At 39.4% G+C, this 25762-nt stretch overlaps 1 protein-coding gene across 5 annotated transcripts in view; it reads left to right on the plus strand.

Annotated features, from left to right (window-relative positions):
- Window positions 1-25762, plus strand: part of DIP2C (disco interacting protein 2 homolog C) — a 310372-nt gene that overhangs the window by 180669 nt on the left and 103941 nt on the right. For 4 of the 5 annotated variants that reach the window (XM_039707449.1, XM_039707465.1, XM_039707474.1 and 1 more), the window contains 5 exons: window positions 15386-15511; window positions 16342-16551; window positions 22478-22609; window positions 23913-24032; window positions 24975-25172. In XM_039707449.1, the coding sequence (XP_039563383.1) occupies window positions 15386-15511; window positions 16342-16551; window positions 22478-22609; window positions 23913-24032; window positions 24975-25172 (786 nt within the window). The remainder of the gene's footprint in view (window positions 1-15385; window positions 15512-16341; window positions 16552-22477; window positions 22610-23912; window positions 24033-24974; window positions 25173-25762) is intronic. The other variant, XM_039707457.1, reaches the window with a different exon arrangement.

The following is a 25762-nucleotide window of genomic DNA, read 5'->3' on the forward strand; positions in this document are numbered from 1 at the left end:
TGTGTCTCCATTCTTGGAGCTATTAAAAACCCCACTGGATGTGGCCCCAAGCCCAGTGTGCTGTAGATGACCCTGCCTAGAGCAGGGAGTTGGACTGGATGGTCTCCAGAGGTTCCTGCTGACCTACTCCAGTCTGTGGTTCTGTGACACAGCTGCATTTTACTGTACTGATTCTAGTTTGGTAATACTATAAGAAAAATATTTAATTTGCAGTATAGCAAGTTGGGAACATCATTATGCCCTAAATAGAAGCACTGATTAAAGGAAGATAAAATTAATTTCAGAGCTGAACAGAAGGGTAATAACTCATTTCCAAGTGAATGGGATTCAACTTTCTTCATGATACTGCTCCAGATATCACACAAAGTAAAGGAGGTGATTGGTTTAAAACTGGTTTATAATGGCTTCTCACAACAAGAAAGACATTGAGGTGTTGGAGCATGTTCAGAGAGGGGCAGTGAAACTGGCAAAGGGTCTGGAGCACAAGTCTTATGACGAGCAGCTGAGGGAGCTGGAGGTGTTTGCCCTGGAGAAATGGAGGCTCTGGGGAGACCTTATCACTCTCTACAACTCTCTGAAAGGAAACTGGAGACAGGTGGGGTTCAGCCTCTCCTCACAAGTAACAAGAGACAGGACAAGAGAAAATGGCCTCGAGTTGTGCCAGGGGAGGTTTAAGATTGGATACTAGGAAAAATTTCTTCACCAGAAGAGTTGTCAACCATTGGAACAGGCTGCCCAGGGAGGAGGTGGAATGATCATCCCTCAAAGTGTTCAAAAAGCATGTGGATGTGGCACTTGGGGATGTGGTTGAGTAGTGAACACAGAGGTGCTGGGTTGAGGGTTGGTCTGGATAATATTGTCTTTTCCAACCTTAACAATTCTGTGACTCCATAAAGGAAAAGTGAGCTCTGAAACTTCTTTACTCCTACCTTTGAAGGTGTAATTAGGCAGAATATTGGAGCCATAGACAGCAGCACCCACCAACCTTTGTGGCAGAGAGACCCTGGTGAGCTGAGAGTCAGAAGCCAGGGTCTGTGGAGGGTCTTTAGGAGAATAAATTTGACTGTGAGGCTCTGGATTGTGTTTGAGAGATGCCTCTTGCTGGATGTAGTCAGATTCATTGTGCTGACACAACTGGAAAATTGTGGAGAACTCCTTATTAAACCTTTTGTAACATATCTCTGGTTCATTCCATTAGTCAAAGAGCTTGCCAGTCCCATTTAAAGGAAAATTAAATGATAAATGTGGCAGAGAAAGCTCATGTGTGTCCAGACCATTCTGATAAATTTTTAAAACTCCCTCCTCCCCTCAGAAACCCTGGGTTCATACTGTAGATGTTGCCAATTTTCTGTTGAATAATGGTTGTGGTATCTGCATAATAATTCCTTGATATATAAGCTCCTAGAAGCTTCTCCAACATTACACTATAAATGGTCTGATTTCTACCCAGTTTTTAAATAGGTAAAAAAATACTATTCCTGAACTTGTCTAATTTGCGGGTGTTCAACACATGGTCCTCAAATCTCCAAGCTGTGACTCGCCAGAGCAGTTGTGTTAAAAACATGTGCATTTAACTGTGAGTTGAAAGTTGTCTGCTTGAGCTGTGTCTGCCATTTGCACATGAAGATGTTTGGGGATGGGCAAAAGGAGACATCCTGCATGTCTTCATTGTGTGCCTCTTCTGAGACCCCAGGAGTGCTCTGAATTGGCGTTGCTGCCTCTTGGTTTCAGTTGCTGCCTTAAAAGGAAGGCATTTGTTCAGTGAAATGGTAAATGAGGTCCTGTCTTAGGGATGGGGCAAGTGGTAATTATAAATATATATATACACATATATATGTATGTGTGTGTGTGTATAATAAAGGCACAAACTTCATTTCTGAGAAGAAAATAAGGAATTCAGTGTAAAGGGCTGTTATTAGTGCAGGAGTCTCACTTTAGGAGAGTCAGGACTATACTATAAATTCAGATCTTGCTGTTCTGAAAATGTCCTCACTGTTAAAACTGAGCAGCTTGACAGTGTTTTGGGGACTTCTGTCAAGGCTTTGAATTCCTAGCTTGGTTGCTGTATAGCATGACTCTTCAGCAAGGCAATGAGCTCTCCTGCAAACTGGTTTGAACAATTCCTGCACCTTCACTCACTCAAAAGAAAACCAAATGTAGCTAATGTCAGTAAAAGTAAATATAAGTATACATTTCAATTTTTAAAAGTTATCTGATCATCTTCAAATTTACTTTCAGAGGAGCTTTGCTAAGATACAGTGCAATTTTCCACCCTGGGAAAAACAAACAAACAAACAATTCTGAACTATGTCCTCCCCTTCTGTGTCCTGCCCTTGTGAGATCAGAAGCCTGTTTCTTTCTTGGTCTCTTAATTACTCAGTTATTACTGTAGGCTTCAAACTTGCAAGTCAGATTTAATTCTGGTTATCATGTTTTCAGCTTCAGATTTGCTTCAGGTAGAAGTCTTTGTTTGGCTTGTTGTTTTGCTGTGCTTAATACTTCAGCATCTCTGCTCTGATCACATTGTGATTGTTAGATCCTAGCTGTTACCCAGATTGAGTGTTTGTTATCATATTTGGCACATCTACTTGGAAAAAGCCCAAAACAAAATGAATACACACTCTTTAACCAATAAGGAATTCACATCTAGGAAAACATTTCCCTTCCTTAGTGTTTTTGCACAGTTTATTTCAATTAACATCTCCAAATAAATTTCCTATTCCAGCTCTGATCAAAGTCCTTTTCTGCCTCTTCTTGGTAAGGTTTTCCTAATTGGAAGTCTAAGATTCTGAAAGTCCTCCAGTTCTCCTTCCATGCCTTTGCTTTTTATGTGGATTTAGATGTCAGCAAAGATTGTTTAATGAACTCTCTTTGGAGACTCAAAATCATTGCTGCCACTAATATCACCTTCAACTTATTCTCTTGTATTATGCAGAATGTCAAACTGTGACATTTTTAATCCCTACCTGTTTTCTTATTTCAGTCTTTATTATTATTATTATTTCATTAATGTTGTAACCAAATTTTTCAGCACTATAATTTTGAAAACCTGCATTCTATGATTTTATATTCCAAATAAAATTGACAGTTGAGTTTGTGGACACTGTTTTTTTTCCTAAATGTTTCTGGGATATTTTTTTGTTTCAAGATAATTGGATTTCTGAATTCAGCCTGCATTGGAAATTTAGTCTAATTCTTTAAAACCAAAAAGGTTTAAAATTTCCTGGCTGCTTCCTTTTATACAGGAATGGAGCCTGAAACCACTATGTTTCAAAATGTCAGCTTTGATCATTTTTCAGATGTCTAAAGAAATAGAAAATGCTATAAAGTGTAGTAACTGAATTAGTGCAGGGTGAAGCAATATTATTTACTTTATACAAATGTGACAAATAGTTTAGCTGATATTAATCCAAAAGCATTCCTTGATTTGTTTACTATGGATTTTTAAAAAAATCTTAGTATTTCCACATTTGGAAACGGTGTTTGGCAAGGCTTGCCAAGTGTAGATCATGGCAATGCTTTTCTCTTAGCAACTGCCATTCTTCATCCAGTGCTTGTGCTATAACATTATCTGGGGGCTCGAGATGACACTGAAGCCAAATGCTGCTGTAGGCTGGATCAGTAACTTCTGCCAAGAGGCTTTTCTGGCCCAGTGGATTTCCAGGCAGGGGAATGCTGGCTTGCCCAGCACTCTGCATGTGGAATAGATGTCAGCATTGGGCTTGGCCTGCTGATGGGACTGCAGAGTCAAGCTCAGACTGGAGCTTGAGTGAATAATGGACATGGAGACGTAGCTGCAGCTGGCCACACAGCTTTTGTTGCCTTGGTGCCATTTAGGAACTAGGTTCCTCAGGTATTTTGGAAGCTGCAGATCCATGGGTTTGGAATGGTGTGTTGAGATAAGGAGATGGGAATTATGTGGTGGATTAGGCAGGGGGTAGCCTGAAGAGCCCAGCTCTCACACCGCTGCCGTGCTGTCTGAATTAACTGAGTTGAAGACTGACATTTGCAGAGCTGTTGTCCCTCCATACTGGGGGCCCTGTTTGCTCACTGGTAGCAGTGGCTGCATTCTGCTCTATTTAAAATGCCATCATATCAGCTGTCTTGCTTTTGGAAGAATGGTCTTTTTGGTGCTTAAAAACCCCTGTGCAGTGTAGCCCTGTGGTGACCGTTGTGGTGGCCGGAGCTGAGCTGGGCTCTGCTGCCACGTAAAGGCTGCAGTGCAGTACAGCAGCAGCTGCTGGGGCTCTGCCAGGTGACAGAGCCTGTGGGCAACTGGGCAGGACCTTGGCATCAGAAATTGTGCTCTTGGTCACCGTAAATCTCCCCCAGTTCTTTGTTTTCCAGCCGGTCATGATCTGTGGGGTTCAGAGAGCAGCTCTCCGTCAGAGACCTTCAGCAGCTTTCTGGAGAACAAGTGTGTTATCCTCCCTCAGCTGGGTGATCATCACACAGGAGATTAAACATCAGGTCCTTTCCAACTTCCACTTCCCCAAAAGGACACCCTTTGGCCTTTAGATGAGGCCAAAGCAAGAAGCTTGAGTTCTCCATCCCAATACTCAAAACCAGAGCACCTTCTTGTGTGGCAGGACCTGGCTTTTACTGTTTCCACACTTGTCAGTGATAAAAACCCACCTAGAACCAGAATGGATAACACAAAAAATGTGCACCAATAAAATGAAAAAACTAAAAAAAGAGAGCAACACTAATTACTAGGGAATGTGGTGTAATATATTCAAAGGTACATGGATGTGTTAGGCATGAGATAGTGTCTCTAAGATTTCTACTGCACCAGAATTCTCCTCTGATGAGATAAGGATGGGACAAATGGGTTGGACCAAGGTTATCAAGTCTCTTGTTTCTCATGAACTTTGTAATAGGCCTTGAAGATGACCAGAGCACTGCCTGGAGCAGTGTAATCCTTAAGAGAAGTGAGACCAATGAGCTCTGAGTTTTGCAGATGTCAGGAATGGTGTGGGAAGTAGCAGCATAAGTGGCATTGTGCTGCCTCTGTGTCTGGAGATGCATGGTGTCCTAGAAGTAAGACCAGCCAATGAGAGCACATGCACTGCATGGACTCAGTGGACAGGTTTTAAAAGGCACAGCAGAAGGTGAGCACAGAGCTGGGAGCTGGAAATGGAGTGGTTTGAGAAATGCCATTAGTGGAATCAACATCCCTCAGCTGGTAGCATGGAGGAAGGGTATGGGCTGTAGGGTGGCTGTGGTACCTGCACTCCCAGCTGGGACAGTACCTCCCTTCTGGCACTTCTGGTGATGTTTTTCCCCATAATTTAGGTGGTGGAGGTGAGAAAGAAAAAATTGGTCTGGTGCACCATCCTTGGAGAGCTGCCAGCCCCTGCCCCAGAGATCCCACCACTGCAGGGAACAGCCCATTTTCCAAGTGCACGCAGCACTTCTTTTAAAAGACATCTTAATATAGGAGATTCTTGGAGGTACTGCCAAAGAAATGCATCCTAACTACACCTCTCACAGCTCAAATTCCTGAGCCACCTTTCCCACTCTGGTGTTCAAAGGGGAAAGGACAAAAACATTTATATGAGCATCAAATTGTTAAACTTCAGAACAAATCATCCCAGGCCAGGTTTGAGACTCATTTGAAATATGATAATTAGGAATGAAAGAACATTCTCTGTAGACCCAAGTCCTAGAGATCCTGGCACCAGACCTTTCTTAGCTGAGCTGCTCTGCTCCAGGAGCTTCAGTACGTGCCTCACCATGTATTTGTTCCCATTTACCATGGGGTAGGTGTGTGCATGAACCCTAACACAGGTTGGTCACATTTTGTGCCTTTACAGCTTACCTTGTGGTGATTTGAAAATATGCAGGTAACTTATATTTTGTGGTTTTGAAAGGATTTTCAAGATGTAGTTTTGCAATCCTGCCAAAACTGACAAAAAATAATTGTACAATGACATTATGAGAGTTGTTCATGCTAAAGAATGGAATGGGAAGATTTGAGGAATCATTTTTACTGAGTCCTCATCATTTCACATTTCTCCAAAGAATAAGGAGAAAGGAAAATGTGTTTAATGTGCTCACTATCATGGGACTGTATATAAATGTTCATGTGACTGATCATAAAACAAATAATATTTTAACCCTAAATTTGAGTGGGGTTACTTGTAGAAGTTAATTTGAAGTCATTAACCTAGCTGTAAACAGACTTATTCAGAAATTAATTAATCTCCTATCTGATTTATCTTGCTTACAAATTTCAAGCTGGAACTCAATCAGGACAAAAAAAGAAGTTGAAGAAAAATGCTGGCAAATATGTAATTTATTTGACCACATCCTTGCTTTTGACCCAGCAGAAAAAGTTTGTGAGGATAAGTATAGAGCTCTTGAGAAAAATTTTTTGAGGATCTCCAGAGAGAAACAAATATAAAGTTAGTTTAGTTCAGATTGCATAGTAAGGGGGCCTGAGATGAGATCACTGTGTGAAGCTGACTTCCAGAGTGCATTACAAATGGGATAATAAATAAATGGAGGGATGGAAATTATTAATGGGAGACCTGCATATGGAGGATTTATTTCACTTATGAGTAGAGTTAATACAATTTTAAAACAGAGTTTTGAGAAAAACATTTTAAAATTAACTTTACTATAATACCTGAAGAATCCAAATTAAAGCAAAAACTATGCAAGGCCAGCTGTGGAGTCAGAGAGAGTTCAGTATGTTGTTTTGGTGTCCTCTGTTTCCAGCATGTGAGCTCTGTGTTTCACATCCTGCCCATGCAGCTTTCCCAGCCACGTGTTCAGCTCCTCTCTTCCTTCCACCCAGAATTATGGATTTCTGCTGTGCCAGCCAAAGTGGGAGATGACAGCCATGCTTCTCTTCCTTGGAGTTTAGCTTTCTGACCACCTGAGAACATACCAAACCATCTGGTTTGTGCATGTGTGCAGCAGGTGGGGATGGGAGATGCGCAGGAGATGCTCAGCATTGGCTGAAGGATGGCACAGCCCTTCAGGGAGGGCAAGGAGCAGCTTCCTGCACCAGCATCCCTGAAAAGCCAAGCCTTTTCCAGTGGCTTATTCATGGGAATGCACATCTTTTCTAAACCACTGACTTTTAACTGCCAAAAATGATACAGATCAACAAAACTCAGGCCCAAATTTATGAAAAGACAGCAGAAGTTTCCCTTGAGTCTCCATGTATCCCCAGTTCCTGATAAAGGCAGAGGCCTAATACATATAGCTTAAATATCCCAAAGGCTGAAACTTGCACACCTAAATTGTTTTTTGAAAGGTAAGCAACAGTTTATTTCTGTTAGCCCTCCATAGCCCTCCTATAAATGAAAGTTATCTTAGAGCAGCTGTTCTTGCATTCAATCATGTGTTGACTGTTGTGAATGCCATATTTCAGAATTAATAGCACACCTGCTTCCAGATGGAGAGAAATTAGGTGTCCCACTGTTTGGGCCATGTGCTTTCCTATCTTAATATCCAGAGAGACTGTGAAAGTATTCTGAGACTGCTTCATCATGGCATCACCCCCAGCAAAGCTCTGTTGTTGTATGCACTCACTTTCACATTCCCAGGGGGGAGATGATTTCCAAGGGACTGATCTGTGTTGGATGAACACAGCAGAATTTTTATGAAATCACTTGCCCTGTATCTGCCTGAAAATAACCCAGTGATGTCAGCCAGGACAATGAAAAGACAAAACCCAACTGTAATCTGTTCTGATGGTACCACATTTACCATGTTTCACCCTATTTAGCATGTCCTGATTGCATTTCCAATAAATGTAGCTACCAAGTTATCTCTATTCAGAGTATTTACAGGCTGCTTATTAGGAAATGAATTCTCAGTGTTTCCTTTGTCTCCATGGTAGCTCTGACAAAGGTCTGATTAAACTCAGAAGCAACTTTCATGCTTTCAACTACTGGTTTCCTGTAAGACAGCAATTTCCAACCTTCTCTGTGTATAATTATGTAGCATACAATTGCTATACTTATCATTGTCTTATCCAGAATTTTAATCCAAAATTCACCTTTGATAATGCCATTTTCCTATAGTATCAGCTGTTTCCCTGTAATAACTAGAAATTGTTTTGATTATTCTCTTGGCACTCTGTTTACGCAGCAGAAAATGGCCTTGCTTCCATTAGCTTCTCTGTCTGTTCTTCCAGCTGTTTTCCTTGATGCCATCCCAGATTCTTGCTTCCCTATGACAGAGATTTATTTGTGGTTTTACTTATTTGTTAAATGTCTGACTTCAGGGCTGATCCTCTACTGCAAAATAAATGAGACATAACTACGTATTATATGTGCCTAAACAACCTCTAATTAAAAATCCTTTGGTATTCTCAGCTCATTACAGCAGAGCATCAGCCTTCTTGATCTTGATAATCTGCCATTCTCTGAGTGAGTTAGTTGTAACAAGCAAGGACTCTAAACCTTCTCAGGCCTTAAGCCTGTCTTACTCCCAGTTGTGTCATCCATCATGTTACCAGGAATTGGCTACTAATGCAAGGGCATAAAGATTGTTTCCAATAGCTAGCTCAAAACAAGAAAAAAAAAAAAAGAAGAAATATTTCAGGGGAGAGGAATGAGAATTGCAATTACATGAGCCAAAAGGAAGAAACAGAAGAGATGGATGAGTTGAGATCACAACTAGGTTTATCTCCAGGCAGTTTTATTCTTTCAGGAGTAGGTCCCCTGAAAGGAGGGATGGAAGTAGTACCAATACCTCACAACAGGCAAGCCAGGCTGCAGAAGATGGTAGGGACTCTGTTAGGTAATTCTGCATCTGTGCAGAAAAAAAATTAGGTAACAGCTTGTTATTTCATATTTGTGTTTCTTAAACTGCTGGTGATTGCATATGAAGGCTTTATAATTCCTGGAAATTAGGTAATTCTGCATCTGTACAGAAAAAATTAGGCAACAGCTTGTTTTTTGATATTCGTGTTTCTTAAACTGCTGGTGATTGCATATGAAGGCTTTATAATTCCTGGAAAACTGAAAACATAAGCAAAACTAGAAGAAGGAATATATTTTATCAGAAACAGAGGCAGAAATAGATTCTAAAATCTCGATTCCAGCAATGCACGACTCCTATCTACAGCCAGTTTAATTTCTTGTCTCAAAAAGAGACAGGGCTGCATGGTATATGAGATGCAGGAGAGCTACTTGACACACAATGGCAAGACCTGATTTAAGTACAAAAGATAATGTTGTTCTTTTGTGTGCTGAGGCATTTTATGCAAGGGCTGTGAGGAACAGTTTTATAATGTGGAATTTTTTAATGTAGCTGTTGCTGGCCGTGGGAGGAGCACCCTGTTCTGTGATCTGTGCAGAGCTCCTACCCAGATCCCTGATCTCTGAGGAGGTATTGCTTTGCTTACAGTATTTTGAGTGTTTGACATGCCTATGGAGCAAATGCAGCTAATATCGAATAAAGGAAGCTACTGAGGCAAGTTAAATTTATGTAAGGGAAAAAAACCCTAATAAGCCCTCCACCTTGAGGAAAAATGCAACTGTAATTTGTTGAATAGGTTTTTGTTCTTTTAAAATAGAAGATCTAAAGAAAAAGGAACAAGCGAATTTGCTAAAATCTTCAAAGGTCTTTAGGAGGACTAGGAATTTGCAGCATATTTCAAATGTCTTAGTTGCAATTCAGAGCTTTAAAGGACACTCTCTCAGGACTAAGTAAGGAATGGGCATCCCTGTTCATGGGGTGGAAGGGGTAGGATGAGTCAGGATTATGCTCCATGCCAAATGAAAATGCATTCTTTGGAAGAGTGCTCTTCTAGCATCTGCAGAGAAACATGAAATGCTGCAGCAGGGCTCCACATGTGGCGCAGGAAATGGCTGGCCTTGTTCATCACACAACAATTGTTTTTTGCTTCAGGAAAAGAAGACTGATTTGCTTGTGGAGACAGCTGAGCCTAAAAGGATCATACATACTCTCTTCCCCAAAGGAAATGAATAGGAGAGGGCAACTTGTCATAGAGGGAAGTCTCCACTTGTTCTAAGTAGGTGTATATATTTGTGCAAGGAAGAGAGAAAGTATGTTCCCCCAAAAAGGCTTCGTGAAAAGTTCCAAAGAGACTTATATTATCCCAGAGCCAGTTCAAGCCATCCAGCTCAACTTCTGACTAAATAAAAAATTTGTAGTGTCCCCCCTAAAAAGATTTCAGGACGGCATATGGAATAAATGGTTAGAGAATGCTGTGAACAAGGAGTCAAAAGTACAAGCAGTCTGAAATGAACAGTGTTTATTTCTGTATTTCTGGGCATTTGACCTTTGACCACTGCCCACCTATCAGCAGTCCATACTGCTTTGTCCCTATCTTCTGTTACTCAATTACCCCTTTTTGAGAAGGGTGTCCATAGCCAGCTGTGTCTGTGCAGTAATGTCTGTTTTAGTGAGGTTGGCTTCTTTTTGTAAGCCTTTCCAGTTAAGCTAGGAGCACACCCTTGTGCCAAGTTATGAGATAAACCAGATGAAAAGAGTGACTGCACTCAGCAGAGCACCTCCCAGGAAAGCTGGGCAATTCATCCTGCTGATGGCATGAGGAATTTGCAACAGTGGAGAGTTTCTGGTTATGGAGCTCATTGGCCAAAGCCATAGGTCATCACTCTGGAAGTCTGAACTTGCAGACCCTCATTCTCTGTGCCAGTTTTAAATGCTCTGCCCTTGGTTTTGAGACCTCATCTCATATTGTATAATAACAGATCATTAACTCTTTGAAAGGAAACTTTCTTTCTACCACCTGCTTGTTTTTACAGTTCCACTTCCTTCCTATTTCACTTACTGACTTTATTCCCAAAAGTATGCTTGCCCTTTCTGTCCCGTCATAGAAGGTAAAGAAAGAGAATAAACAAGTAAAAATGCTTAAATGCAACAGGGAAAAGACTGGGGACAGAGCTGTTGTGTCTGCAGTTTGCAGCCCATAAGAAATATGTCAGGTTGAATGCTGAGCACTAGGTTGATTGGTGTTAAGCAACAAATAAAAAAGTGAGCTTTCCCAAGCTTGGTGCTTTGCTCTTTCCCATTTATTGATTCTTTGAGTACAAAGACACAAATTGGTTTCAATGTGTGGTTGGCCAAGCTAAAACTATGCCTTACTTCCCACTACTCTAGACAGAGGTAATGATATTTTACTCTGTGCACTGGATTTTCTGTAAGACATTCTTGTGGGAAAGCCAGGTGGGAAGAGTAAAATTATTTTTTTACCTACAGGAGGGCTTTGAAGGGTCAGGATCTGGAGTCATTTTATCAGCTATAACAGTGTAGTTAGAATGTTACATAAAAGAACATTTCACCTAAAAGCATGATTTTTTCACTTAGTAAAAGCCTTCCACTCAGAAGGCTTGAGTGCAATTACATCAAGGTATATTTCTGTTTGAAACGCTATCAGAAGTTTATAGTAGGTGAGAAATTACAGCAACACTATAAGGAAAGACAGAAGAATTGTTCTTTTAATGATTTTTTTTTTTAACACAGGCATTTCTGTGTGTTGTTTCTGGACCAAGTTTTCATACTTGAACAAATTTTTCAGGAAAAATTAATGAGAAGTCTGTGTTTTACAGCAATACTCAATCACAGTGTGATGAGTTCAGTTAGTCTGAGCATGCCAGGGTAGATTGAGAAGGAATTCAGACACTTCTATCAGACCTGCAAGACAGGGGCATCACCCTACCAGAGATTGTTTGAAATTCTAATGTGATGTTCCTGCTGATGCTGTGTGGGATGTATGGAGAATACAAACTGCTTTGTGATGATGGGGTTTGGGGGGATAGCAGTTTCCTGTCCCAAAGGAATTTGCATATGTCTTCTGACTTTGTCCCAGTGTGGATTGCAAATGTGGTTTCCTTTCTTTAGAGAATAAGGAGCATCCAGTTCCTGTTGTATAAATTCCTGTTGCAAGTCTCCTTGTATTTTTTCAGTAGCTGTAAAGGACAGCTTTGAGGAAGCAGTGAGTTACATAAAATAGGATGGGCACCATGGCCCATCTTTGACCAAGGGAAAGAGCTACCACACTCCTGTTCAAATTCATGAGAAGCAGATTACCAGGGATGCTGGTATATTGTATGGATGATTGTATGTTTCAACTTGGATTTAAATCTATGCTTCATGACAGTAGAGTAAGAGATTATTAGCTGCATTTTGGTTAACGTTCCTTGAGCTACATAAGCAAAGTTGGTTTGTAGACCAGAAAAGCAAAGCTAAAACCTAGGGAAAAGCAAAGTGTGCAAAGTGCATATCTGAAGCTGATATTTGCTGGGAACAAACCTCCTTACTGTTTCTGTCGTGCTGTGGTTACAGGATAGATAACCCATGAGTTGCTCTCAAGTGTAATTCTGAAGTATCACTCTGTCTTTCCCTCATCTCTCTGATTTCTCAGTGTTTGGGTCTTGGTCCTGAGGCATGAAGGGCTCGAAGGCTGTTCATAGCTTAACCAAATCCCCTCTGTACAAGGCTGTCCAGACAGGTTAAGAGCATCTTCAGAACCCACCAATAGGCTTTCATTCAAAAGGAAGAACATACATTCTGCATCAGCTGTTATTCTTTCTTTACCCAATTCTTAGCCATTCTTTATGTGCCTAGAGAAACTTTTTTTAGCCAAAAATTTTATTCCTGAGAGAGAACATTGTGAAAAGATTCTTCACCCAAGCTTGACTGTTTAAGCTACATTTTATTCCACTCACCCTAAAACCCTGTAAACTCTTGTTGATGCTCCCTGGACCATCTCTGGATTATCTGTCCTCAGCATTTTCTAGACATGTGTCCCAGGGTTTTTTGGTAGCCTCCATAATCTGAGTAATGCCTTCTAAATAATTGAGCTTGCAGGCCAGGCTGGAAGCAGGTGTGTATGTTCCTTCCTCCCAGTCAGCTTCCCTCTTGTTTATTCAGTTTCTTGTTTTTGACATTGTTTTGCTTTCCTGTGAGGTTTTGGGTTTGGTTTTTTTAGCTATCTATAGTGTGGTTTATTCCATGGTAGCCCATTACAAATAAACACATCAAGAATGTACCTTATTAGGAAAACAATTCAATTTCTGGGCTCCTGTGGACTCATTTGAAAATTAAAACCCTGCAGAGTGTTTTTAATTAAGCTGATGAGTCTACCTTCTTATATCAAAACAGCATCAAAAAGGAAATCAAAGAATTCACAAGTTCTGATTCAGCATCCAGTTGTCACTAAGCATTTTAATGATTTTCTGTCAGCTGTCCTCCTTCAAAAATTTTTGGCAGAATTTCTTCTCCCTCCTGACACAGTTAAAACACAATTCTGTGTACAATAACATAAAAATAGTCCCTCCTGTATTGATCAGCAAAAGTTATTTTCTTCCAAAATTTCTCTTTCAAAAATTGCTGCAGAGTCTTAGTTGAGGTTTTTTAGAGGGAAAGCTCTTTTTTTTTTTTTTTTACTGCTTGATATCTAATTGCTATCCTTTGAAGGAAAACCAAGAATTTTCCCTTTTTAACAGATAAGAAACTATTAGGGAGCATGTTCAGTCCTGTGTACCTTACTGACATTGGTGTGAAGTGAGCAGGTAGGAATTTATCTTGGGGTCATGCTGTTAGGTAAGACTTATATTCTTTTTTTTCATAGTGTGATACTTTTCACATAAATTTTCTGATACTTTTCACATAAACTTTTCATCAGCTTTTAATTATAAGAAAGACCTTAAACTTTAAGCTTAAAAATAATGACAGGAGAGAAATTGTTCTCTGGGTTGATGATAGTATTGGTTCCTCCTTCATTTTGGTCCATCAGCTGCACGGCTCTTTTATCTTTTGAGAACAGTTTTACAGCTTTGCTGTTTGCTTTTCTTTGCTGATATTCTCATCGTCTTCATGGTTTAAAACAAAAGAAAAGAAAGTAACTCACAGAAGCAGCTGTTAATGCTCTTTTTCTTACTCTTCCCTGTTGTATTTCTACTGAGAGGTGCTTAAACCCTGGCGAAAGATAGGAAATAGCATTACTGGAAATGAGACACTGCAGCTTATCAGCAGCTTATCATCAAATACTTCTAGTCATCCTTCCAGGTTGTTACTCACAAATTACATAAATGTGATTCAACCAATGCTTTATATACGTATATATATATACACATATATACACATATATATGTATGTATGTAATCACACACATATATAGGTACTCTTCTCTTTCCTGTTGCTTTTCTTGAGGCACATTGCCTGTTCACATCCATACAGAGCAGGATAATGACACTGTGCTGCCAACCCAGCCTGTGAGGATGGTCTTCCAGGAGATGCAGCAGCAGCACAAGTGGGATCACTATGGATTAGACCTGATTCACTGTGCTCCTGATCCACAAATGGGAACAGCTAAACTATCACACAAATTGCTGTATTTTCTACAGCTGGCCAGTGTCAACTGGTTAAAAGGCAAGATGTCACACAATCAATATATGTGGCAACTTCTTTACCCACAAGAAACTCCTGTTGGCTGCCATGTCTTTTGCATGCCCTCACCTCACATGAATATATGTCCCAATTCCATTGAAATATGCAGACAGTGCAAGGTAGTAAACTAAAAGCAGACTTATTTAAATATGTAGTTAGGTAGTAATTAAAGAATGGTGCTTAAAACAAAGTCATTATCAAAAAGTCACTCACATCTTTTAGCCATGATAAATGGCCTTTTTCAAAAGACTCTGGGAGACAGGCAGCTTTAAATACATGGGGAAGGTAGAGAAGCTGTTCACCTCCCCAAGGAGAAGGGATCTGTTGGGTACTGTGGAGTGGACTGGTGTGAGCTGTGTGCAGCACCTGCCTGCAAAGCACCACATCTGTGCTTAGGGTGTTTTTTTCCTCATTCCACCTCAGGCCAGCCCTACATAGCACTTAAATTTCTATGAATAATGCTAAGTGACAGTGGCAGGAGAAGGATTTGGGAATGAGGGACCTGTTGCCATTTCTGTTGTGGCATTTTATATACCTTTTACCCTTCAAGAAAATGTTCTTGTTCACTTACTCTGTGTGACTTCTCTGTAAATTGGAAAGCTTATCCATTTTAAAAACGGCCAATGTTAATACACCACAGTTCCACTGCAAACAGCAATGGTCACTGAAGTAGCAGCCCCTGGTTAAACAGAGGTTTGCCCTGGGGAAGTGATGTTCCTGCTCTTCAAATACTGCAGCACTGTTCTGGGAATATCATACAGCTCAAAGGGCTTGTTTGTTAGTACAGCACTTTTCACTGTGGCTGCTTTTTCTACAGAGGAGAACTCCAGCAGTTCCTCTGAGATTCTGTGTGTTCCTGGCCTCCCATCACGGGACGTGCCTTGTCAGCCCAGCTGGCACATGCAGAGTCTGTGCCAGGTCTGCTGGATGCACAGAGAACAGCTCCTTTCTGTCTAACTCTGGCTTCACACCTCTTTCCTTCCAGATGTCCACACAGAAGCAGTGCAGGCAGCCCTTGCTAAACATAAAGAAAGGAAAATGGCAGTCCCCATGCCCTCAAAACGACGTTCATTGGTGGTGCAAACATCAATGGATGCCTACACACCTCCAGGTGAGTATCTCTCTATTTTTATGTGAATTTTAAAAGTGGTTCTTTGTGCTGCTGGGAACTGCTAATCTGTCAGCATAGACAGTAATGGAAATGTCATTTGATGCACACTGAGCTTAACTGAGGTTTGTTTGAAGAGAAGGTGAACTGAGTAGTGGAAAAGTCAACAGGGACAGTTCACATGACTGCTTTGCCCTTGGTGATACCTTAGCTTGCACTGGTCCTTTTGGGTTTACAAGGACCTAACTATGGCCAGCTTGTCATATTTTATGGCAGTCTAAGCTCCTTTCACATTTCTAGTTTATTCCCTAACAATGTAATGTAACATTATCTTAGCAATTAGTTGTGTCATTCCTTTTCAAGTTTATCTACTTTTTTATCTACTAGACTGTGAAAACACCCCATATCTCATGTTTCTCATACTCACTGAATCCGGCTGAGACTCCCATTTCACTGAGGATTGGACTTTGTACAATTGGAAAAGTGTCTCACAGACTTTGTGGAGTGACCTTGGGAAAGTTTTTTTAAAATATTCTGTGCTGGCTGGAGATCTTCAGAAGATTCTGTGTTTAACATTAAAAAGGAATACTTTAATTATCTCTTTTTTTTTTGTACAATAATACACACGCCATGACCTTAGAGCAGGAGAAGTGCACAGTTAGAAACTGACTTAGTTTCAGGGCTTTCAGTGCTGCAGTTTTCTCATTATGTTTGCCTACCTTCCTGAGATTTTATTCATGGCACTTTCCTGAGATTTTTCATATGAATACGAGTTATTTCTGTTAAGAAAACCCCAAAGCACTGCAAGTTAACAAGCTGTTTTTAATTACTAGATACTTCTTCTGGTTCAGAAGACGAAGGCTCCGTACAGGGCGACTCCCAGGGAACTCCCACCTCCAGCCAGGGGAGTATAAACATGGAACATTGGATCAGTCAAGCGATCCACGGCTCTACCACATCAACCACTTCCTCCTCCTCCACACAAAGTGGAGGCAGTGGTGCTGCACACAGACTAGCTGATGTTATGGCTCAAACACATATAGGTCAGTATACAGATGTGTTGAATGTGTCCAGTTTAACGTGAATTTTGACTCTCACATTCAGCTGATGCTGCTGTGTGAAGTCTTACAAAAGTCTTTCCTGTGCTGCTTCTTTGCTTTTTAATATTTATATATATTACATGATGAGAAAGTCCTTCTTTCCTATTTCAGGAGGGGAGAAAAAAAGCAGTTTAGATTTGGGGGTAAGCTTATGTTGTGGCAAATAGGGTCTAGCTATTAGTTGCCAAATACTTTAAAATGTACAGTTGCATGACTTCCATTACTTAGCACTATAAAGGTCTCTGTAGGATTCATCAGTAAGGAAAATCAGTGCTTGCATCATTAGGGAATGCTTGCATATGAGTTTCCTCCACTGCTGCACCACTTTAATTACATAGCTTGAGTGATTTTTGATAATTCTGTTAACAGTAGTCCTCTCAAACATATTTTTTCTGCCCTTAATTGAATTTAGAATACTTGAACTGGCATATCTAGCAATTGTACTCCATGGGAGAGACCATTATATAGCTTCAGAGAAGGGATTTGTTATTATTAATATCTTGTTTATTTCCTTTATAAAGACGCTAGGAAGTCAAAACTTTCCATTAAGGCTAAGCTTCACAGACATTATTTCTGAATATTGTGCCATTGATACTGGTCTTTATTAACACGAGGCAGCTGTTTGATTGGATATGTGGAGAGCAAGGCTTGGTTTCCATTCACTCTTCAGCTGCTTTTCATACAAGGCCTTTGCTTTGTGTGTCTTCTTGCTGGGGAGTGTAGTTTGGGTTCTCACTAAAAATCTGTTGCAGTCTTTGTTGGAACAGATAAAGCAATCTTACTCCTCTCTTACTACAGTTCTGTGTGACTGTTCTCCAACTGACATTTCCTTTTCAAGCACATGTAATGAGATATATGAAAGCATCTGCAGTGTTCATGATTTTATGTGTTGGATTGGGAGTACATATCTCTTTGGTTTTGCCATGAGTATAGTTTGATGTAACACCTGTATTTCCAGTAATCCTCCCATCATGATCCAGAGTGGCTGAATTGCAGTCAGGAAAAGAACTTGTATTGTATTCATAAATTCATGCTAAATGAATGCTTAGAACCTTGTTTTAGAAACACATACATTGGGAACACGTTAATCATTGCATTTGATTATTTTCTATGACTTCATCTTGAAATGCTAGAGGAAATTATAGCATAGAGAATTAAATTTATCCAAACTCTGAAAGGTTGCATTACTCATACACAAAGTCTTAATGTGTCTTTAAATATAGCTTCTTTATAATTTGACATTTTAGTAATTTTAAATCTGGCACAGTACGTCTTTTATAATCACTGAGCTTGTGGTAAATAATACAGCATTTATAGAGCTAAATTAAGATGGCACTACTCTGCAGAAGAGGGAAACTACTGTTTCTTATATGTACATGTTTTATTGTGCCTTGTTGACTAGAAAGATCTTGCCTTTGAAGGAAGCAGTTGAGCTTACCTCAGTGTAAGCACATTTCATTCATTCTGACAATAAGATGCCTTAAATTGCATCTCTTCTTGGACACTAATTGAGCTGTAGTAATGTAAAGGTCATTTGGGCACAAAATCTGATTGATGAGACTGGGATCTTGTGGTTGCCATCAGTCATTGCTAAAATCACTGGAAATGTAAGAGAAGCTGCACAGTTATAACTGTAATATGTATTTCTTCTTGGGTGAGCTGCATTCTTTAAGAATTTGAAATGAAATTGTTATTTTGTTTCTTTCCTATCCAAGAAGTTAGATTTTGCATTTAAATGTATTCCAAGAGGTAATAGATTTGAAGTAACCCTGCAGAAAGCCTGACTCTTTCCAAGGCAGTGGGCCAGTGATGATAGATGAATAATAATCTTTGGTAGGAGAGAAGAGTAATCCTGTTCCTTAAGGCTTCTCAGCTATCAGAGACAGTTAGTTCTTGGTCACAAAGAACATATGTTGCCGTGCCTTGATGTTTGTTTGGTCCAGGAGTTGTCCTCCAGAAACAGACCAGCCTGCAGGAGAGAAATCAACTATATATATGTAACTATACCAATACAGTCCTGAAAACGAATTTGGTAAAAAGCTTTGGCTATAATATAATCAGAGTTATCTTTGTGAATCAATTGGATAATTTGCATAAGCTATTATATGATTTTAATGTTACACTGTTCATTTAATTTGACTGCTGCTGCTTTATTGTAGCCAAAGTTCTAGTTTGGGATTGATATAATTTAAATATTTATTCTCAGCTTTAAGATGCTCAGGGGTCTGTATTAAGCAATAGGCAAAATCTCTAGTTTGGTATAGGTGTGTTCATAGCTGTGTTCAGTAATTCTTGAATTTAGAGGTCAAACCAGTGAAATCTGTTAAAAAGATCTGATGTTTTCGCCCTTCTTTGGGTCAGTATTGTGCAGATCTCTAAGACCTTCAAGCTTTCATTTGTTGGTATTACATGTTTTGGATTTCTATGTTTATAAAAATCAGAGACAGAAAGCACACCCCAAAGCTCACAAAGGTCATACAATGAAAATTACACAATGCTTGCCTATCATTGTAAATCTATATAAAGTTAATAATCCCGCTTCAAAGTTTTGATCCTATAGGTGCATTTAATGTTTCTTTTATGTGCTTCAAATATGTTTCTGTTTGAAAATCAAAGGCTTCTATCCACATTAAAGGCTACATAGATTGCTAATCACATAAATATAAAAGCATGTGCCATAAGCATGGCTGATGGTTTTCAGACAGCTTGGAAATTCTTGTGTTCTGAGGGGGAATGTTAACTTACACTGGAGACTAGTTTTAAAATACAATCTGTCACCTGGACATCAGTACAAGAAAAACCCAGCTAATGGAAGCATCTGCATCTCTGACTCTGGATTTCACATCCCCGACAACCAGAAGAGCCAGTTTATTTGGGAGTAAAAGCTGCATTTTCTTCAAGTACAGTGTTGCAGGAATGCTTTTTGAGTTCCTGGAGACTTTTCAAATACCTGGTGCTTATGTGAACTTCCAAAACTCCACTGAAAGTATTCCTCCACTTTTTGCTTCTCCTCAGATGTGGGGTTTTGTCACTGCACGTACTCTATCCCTCCACGAATGTGCTCTGCTTTTTTTGGCCTTTGTGGTCTTCGTGAAATGGGGTAAATGATGTTGCTCCAGTGGCAAAAATGAAGAGAGCCTTAACTGGAAACAGCTGTTCTGTCTGTGATCTCCTAATGCAAGGATATTGGAAGAGATGGGAATAGGAGGTGATGCAAATATGTATGTTTGATGGAGGAAGTGCTTTGAAGTCATGCAGCTGTCGGTTTCTACTTTTCAGTGAGCAGATGTGTCAGGGTCATGATTCCTAATGAAACCTCAAACAATTCTTCACATTACCTGACATAAGACCAAGCAACTCTCTGTAGATTTTGTCTATAGCCAAAGGTTGGATTGACTGTTCTATACAAAAAAGGGTACATTTCGCATACAATAACAATTATATTTTTCTTTAGAAGTCATTCAGACCAAATCTTTGTATGATTTTCATTTCTCCAAGCCTGACTCTGATATGCTGACCAAAGATTTGTAAATCTAATGGATGAAACTTAGCACTGTAGATAATGCCATGATAAGACATCTGTTAAGCAGATACTATAAAGGAACACATCAAGACAAACCTCAGTATTCCTTTTCTTCAGGATAAAAGTAAATAGCAGCTGGGCAGCCACAGCACGAAAACTCCTTGACTGAGCCATGGTGGAAACCTTGGGAAGAGAGTTTCTTTTAGGCAACTTCAAGTGCAAGTGCTGTTTGTTCAAAAGGAAAACCTTTTACAAAAGAGCAGGACTCTTGTTATGTTCTTTCCCTCTGCTCAGCACCATGTGTAACAAAGAAGAATTTGGTTTTAAACACAGAGTTTTGAAGGAAGAGCATCCCTGCTCATGTGTCTTCTGCCCCATGCATTAAAAAAAAAATAAAAAAAATTAGTCTTTAACTCCACTTCATTTTGCCTTGCAAAGTCTGAAAAATGGGAATACTTCACTGGAAAGATGTAAGCAAATGCAGCTCACTTTAAAAATACATTCTCATGTTACTAATAGCTGACTAAGTACAGTTATTTTCTTAGTCATGATCTCCCATATGCATTGCAAAACTGCATTATAAGTAAAGAGAAAAAGATAAACATCAGCATTTTTTAATTGACTTAGTTATTGAGTAATACAATCACAATCTATAAAAAGCTCTTGCCACTTAACAGGAAAGGGCAAAAAATTGTGCTGAGTCTAAAATAGTTGATAATGACAAGAAATGAAGACCTGAAATGAAGACATTATTCAAGCAACTACCGGCATAAACGTCAATCTATTGTACTTATAGCACAATGTAAGGTGTTTGTTTCAGTAAAATTGTAACAATAGATGTGATCAGAAGAAAAAGCTCCAACTGGACATGTGTAGAAGCAAGACATTTTTGGGTTGCTCAATGAAAGCCATTTAATGTCTTCCTCAACCAGATAATCTGATTGGGTGATAGGATTGAGCCCTTATGATGTTCATGAATATAAACATTAAATAACAGCTGCAGAAATTAATGTCATGTCTTAAATCTGCATGATGATTGCCTGTCAAATGCTACCTTTAAATGAGAGACATGCAAAATAAGCATCTATTAGCATCCTTTTCTGGTATATGTAGCAAAAAAATTAGTTTTCTGTGTTGATGGTGCTTAAATTTGGGATTAAATGCACAAGAATCACAGTGTTTCAGAGTTCAAAACTCATAAAGTGAAAGTGCTTTAAAATTATGTTTGAGATTAAATTTACTGTAGAAGTTGGTGTTCTAGTGCTTACAGTACCATAATGCTTAAAGATAAGGTTTAGTAAGAAGCACATCTTGAAAACAGTATTGGAACACGATGACATTTTTCCAGAATTTTTGCATTTTGAAAGACTCTTACCCTATTGTTAAATAGAATGCATTTCTCTTCACTTCCATGGCAGCAGAGTGAAGACCTGCCTTCTTTTGTACCTTAGAGGCTGCTGGGGATCATTTATGTCAATTGAAAGAAAAGTTGTTATTTGCTTGTGGCGTTTATCTCCATCTAATCTAAAGTGGGTAAAAACCTGCAAAAAATTTATGAGACAACCTATAGAAATAGCACAAATACGTAGGAAATACAGACTCAGACTTGAAAACATGGGAAGATGAACTGTGGTAGCATGCTGAGTTATCAGGCCATGAAAGAGAAAGATTATCTCTGTGGAATTGTTCAGCAGTGCTGGCATGAGTCAGACCAAATCGTGTTTGCCTTCTGGAAGACAAGGCTTTGTTATGCGGAAGAATTGAAATATCTCTGTCTAAAAATAGCAGACAAGCAAGTGTCCATGAAGAATGCAAAGTTCATGTTTCTTTACATTTTATTTTTTGCCTCTGGTCTCCAAACCTGCTATGATTGACTTTTTTCCTTTCTTAACTAAAACTGACATAGTCAAAATACAGCGGTTATAAAAGTGATATGCATTGGCATTTGCAAGTGATTGACAACATGCTGTGTTCTTTTTACTTAGAAAAACTAACACAGTAATCCATGAGAAGTGTATTTGTCAAGGTCTTTTCTATTTGCAGATGTCCACAAGCTTTAAGTTAAATCAGATGTCAGTGGAGAGCTTACAGCCTAATTGTATAATTCTTTTAGCCTATTGCTTATGTGATTGCAGATATCCAGCCCTGCTTTAATTAGTGCAAACTTTATTTATTAAAATTATACTACACATTATAGTTTAGTATAATCATTTTGTGCATTAACTTTAACGCCTGTTCATATGTTGGGAGAAAAAACCTCAAATGGTCTCCTTTCCTCTGCCTTTTGCTTTTCTGCCCTGTGACATTAGAGGTACACGGTTAAACCTTTTAACTTACTTTTCACAGAAAATCATTCTGCCCCTCCAGATGTTACCACTTACACCTCAGAACACTCAATACAAGTAGAAAGACCCCAAGGATCAACAGCACGGGTGGCACCAAAGTATGGCAATGCTGAGCTTATGGAGACTGGTGATGGTATGTCACAAAACTGAACCAGGGTTATTTTGAGTATTCTGATCTTTTTTGTGGTTACTGTATGTGTCTGCTCTTGTTTTTTGGGTGTTCTTCGTGGTTTTTTTTCCTGGGCACTTTTCACTTGCAGCACCTTTACAGTTCTAAAATAAGTTGATATCAATGAAGATAACATAGAGTTGACTCCCCACAGAAACTGTTTTGCAAAAGCCCCCAGGGATTCTCTTTAGATTTGCTATTATCATGCTGCCTGGTTACAGCTAGTCTGTTTTTTTAAATTACAAAGAATGTGAGGTCCTAGCATGGCTACATCTTGAAAACTAATGTTTGAAGTTTTATTCTCTGAGTTTTGGTTTTTTGGGGTTTTTTTTTAACAGTTATTTGTAAACCTTCCTTATTTGCCGCTTCTCTTTTCTAAAACTTACCAAGCAATATTTCAGCACAGCATGGAGCTGTTGACCAAGTGTACTGTATCTAAACTTAGTAGCTTCAGCTCTAAACACCACTTGGTAAAAGATTTGGAGCTAACCTTATGGAAGGGTAAGAAGTTGAAATTCCTGCAATGCAGTGACAGAAAGCTATTAGTTCAGGAACAGATGATGTGCACATTGGAGAGGTTTTGCACTCAACTAGAGAAAAGGAAGGGGGAGGTGATTGATGGGACTACATTATAAAAATGCCCCTTGCCCCAGCTGCTGCTCAGAGCTGTGTTTTCCAAAGTGCTCTAAGGGGAAGCATGCTCCCTTTGGAGATTGCTGGGATTGGCTGCAGGGGTGTTCAGAGAATACAGGCACATGCTGAAGTAATACAAGGATGTGAACCATGTTTGAGATGGTTACTGGATAGATGTCCCCTGCAGTGTAAAAATAACCCAGAATAAATAACAGGGCAGAGCCTATGACCCACACTCTTCACCAGGCTGCAGTCTAGTCAGACAATGTTGGTATGGCCAATGATCATGGGAAGGGCCAGTTCAATTTTCTCAGTGACCATTGCTGAGGCAATTCTCTCAGGGTACTGACATTTGCTGTAGGGACATTTTTTCCATTGTGCTTCTCTCCCTCAGTCTGTGTGCTGTTTCCCCTCTAATTTTGCAACGTCGCTCTGACATTATTGTATTGGTTTCATTTACATTAGGTACCACTGTTCCTTTTTGCTTATGTGTTTTGATGTTAACTATTTGAGTCATGGTATGGCATGAAACTGAGCTGTGGTGCCTTGCAGTCCTAGACCTTTCCTTCCCCCCCTTGACTCGTGGGTGCAGCGTAGCTGTGGACTGATGTCTCCCTTGATCCCTGTCCTGCAGGAGTACCAGTGAGCAGCAGAGTGTCAGCAAAGATTCAGCAGCTGGTCAATACACTAAAACGGCCCAAACGACCACCATTACGAGAGTTCTTTGTAGATGACTTCGAGGAATTGTTAGAAGGTAAAATGACTGCTTTTCAAAAGGTTTGGGGATTGCTTATTCAAACTCCGTAAAATGTTTGTTTCCTACATTGACTTTCTAAGAAAGACAAGTAAGCCCTTCCTGTACTGGCAAGTACCAAAAAATCATTGGTATTCAGTGGAAACTGCTGGCAGTAAGCTTGGACATAGTGCTGTGGAGTCAAAGGTGTTTCTTGTTTGCTCAGCTCCTGGTTCTGCTTGCAAAGGAATGACAGAAGAGAGTGTAGGGAAGCTTTGCTTTGAGAACATTCAGCTGTGGGTTACAGCCAGTGCTTTGGAACACCAATAAGGGAAAATATATTAGTGAGGGAGCATGTTAAATGTTTTACAACATCCTTTGTGTAACAGTGAAGCATGAAAAATGAAGTAAATGTAAGATAGAAACAAAGATAAAGCCAGTAAATGGAACTTTTTTAAAAAAAGACCAATGCTTTGAGAATTAAGATTCGCCAGGATGTGGAAATTTAAATAGTCTTTGCAGGAATTTATAAGAAAACGTGTAACTGAACATGACTTAAATCAATCTGTTACTTGTTAAAGTACATTTTTGTCAGTAGCTCTGCAGTTCATCTCATTACTGCATTTTTTCCAGGAAAAAGTATTCTCCATCTCTCTTTAGGAATAAAGAAAGTTTTACTATTTTGAAGATAAATATATGCATGCTGTCTCAGCAGTTTCTTTCCCTTCTTGTAGAACTAGTGTAAGAACAAGGACTTTTCATTCCTGAGGTGCATCAGCTGCTTGATCTGTGTTAAAGTTAAAACTAAATTATTCTGTTACATTTCTCTGTTGCTTCTCAATGCCTTCTTATATGTTACTTTTTTCAGAACATTTTGCAAAGGTAACTTATTCTCTTGATTACACAGGTATACACAAGGTATAGAATTTACATGGTAACTGTATATCTTTTCATAATCATAAGTTCAACAGCCAGATCCAAACCAGCCAAAGCCAGAAGGAGCCCAGATGTTGGCTATGCGTGGGGAGCAATTAGGAGTGGTAACAAACTGGCCTCCTTCCCTGGAAGCAGCCTTGCAGCGATGGGGAACCATCTCACCAAAAGCTCCTTGCCTAACCACTATGGATACCAATGGAAAACCACTGTATATTCTCACTTATGGTGAGCACTCTTTGTGCTTTTATATATTCTGTATGGTGTGTATAGTAGATGCATAAATGTAGAGTGAAAAAAAACTTGTAATGATGCACCTGTTCCATTTGTGAGTAGGGTAAGACAGCTCTGAAGCTGTTGACGTCTGAGTATGGGTTGCTGAGATGTTATAGTATGATTTATTTCAAAGGAAAAGAGCTGAGTAGATATACCCATGGAATAACAGATTATAAATTAAAACCACCTTTTAAATATAAATGCGTCCTAGGTCAGACTTTCCTGAAGATTGATGTCCAAATCCATTGCCCTTGGATATCACCCAGGCTTTGTTCTGCAAAAGCCTAACCTGGTCTACAAAATTCATCAGCTTTTTGAAGAAGTTAATAGGATTTTTTCCCCTTTTTTACTGACATTGTAGTAAGTGTGATTTGAATTATTTCTCCTGATGGGTTAATTGTACATCTAGCAAATGTATCCCCTTGAAATAGATTTTCCAGGATATATTTTAGTGTGACCTTTGGTATGTTCATGTAGTTCAATGTATACTGCTTGACAATGTATTGCAACCAAGAAAGGCCGAATAAAAATAAGCATAAGGA

The sequence above is a fragment of the Passer montanus genome, unplaced genomic scaffold (assembly GCF_014805655.1).
Source record: "Passer montanus isolate IOZ18808 unplaced genomic scaffold, ASM1480565v1 scaffold10, whole genome shotgun sequence".
Taxonomy (NCBI): Eukaryota; Metazoa; Chordata; class Aves; order Passeriformes; family Passeridae; genus Passer; species Passer montanus.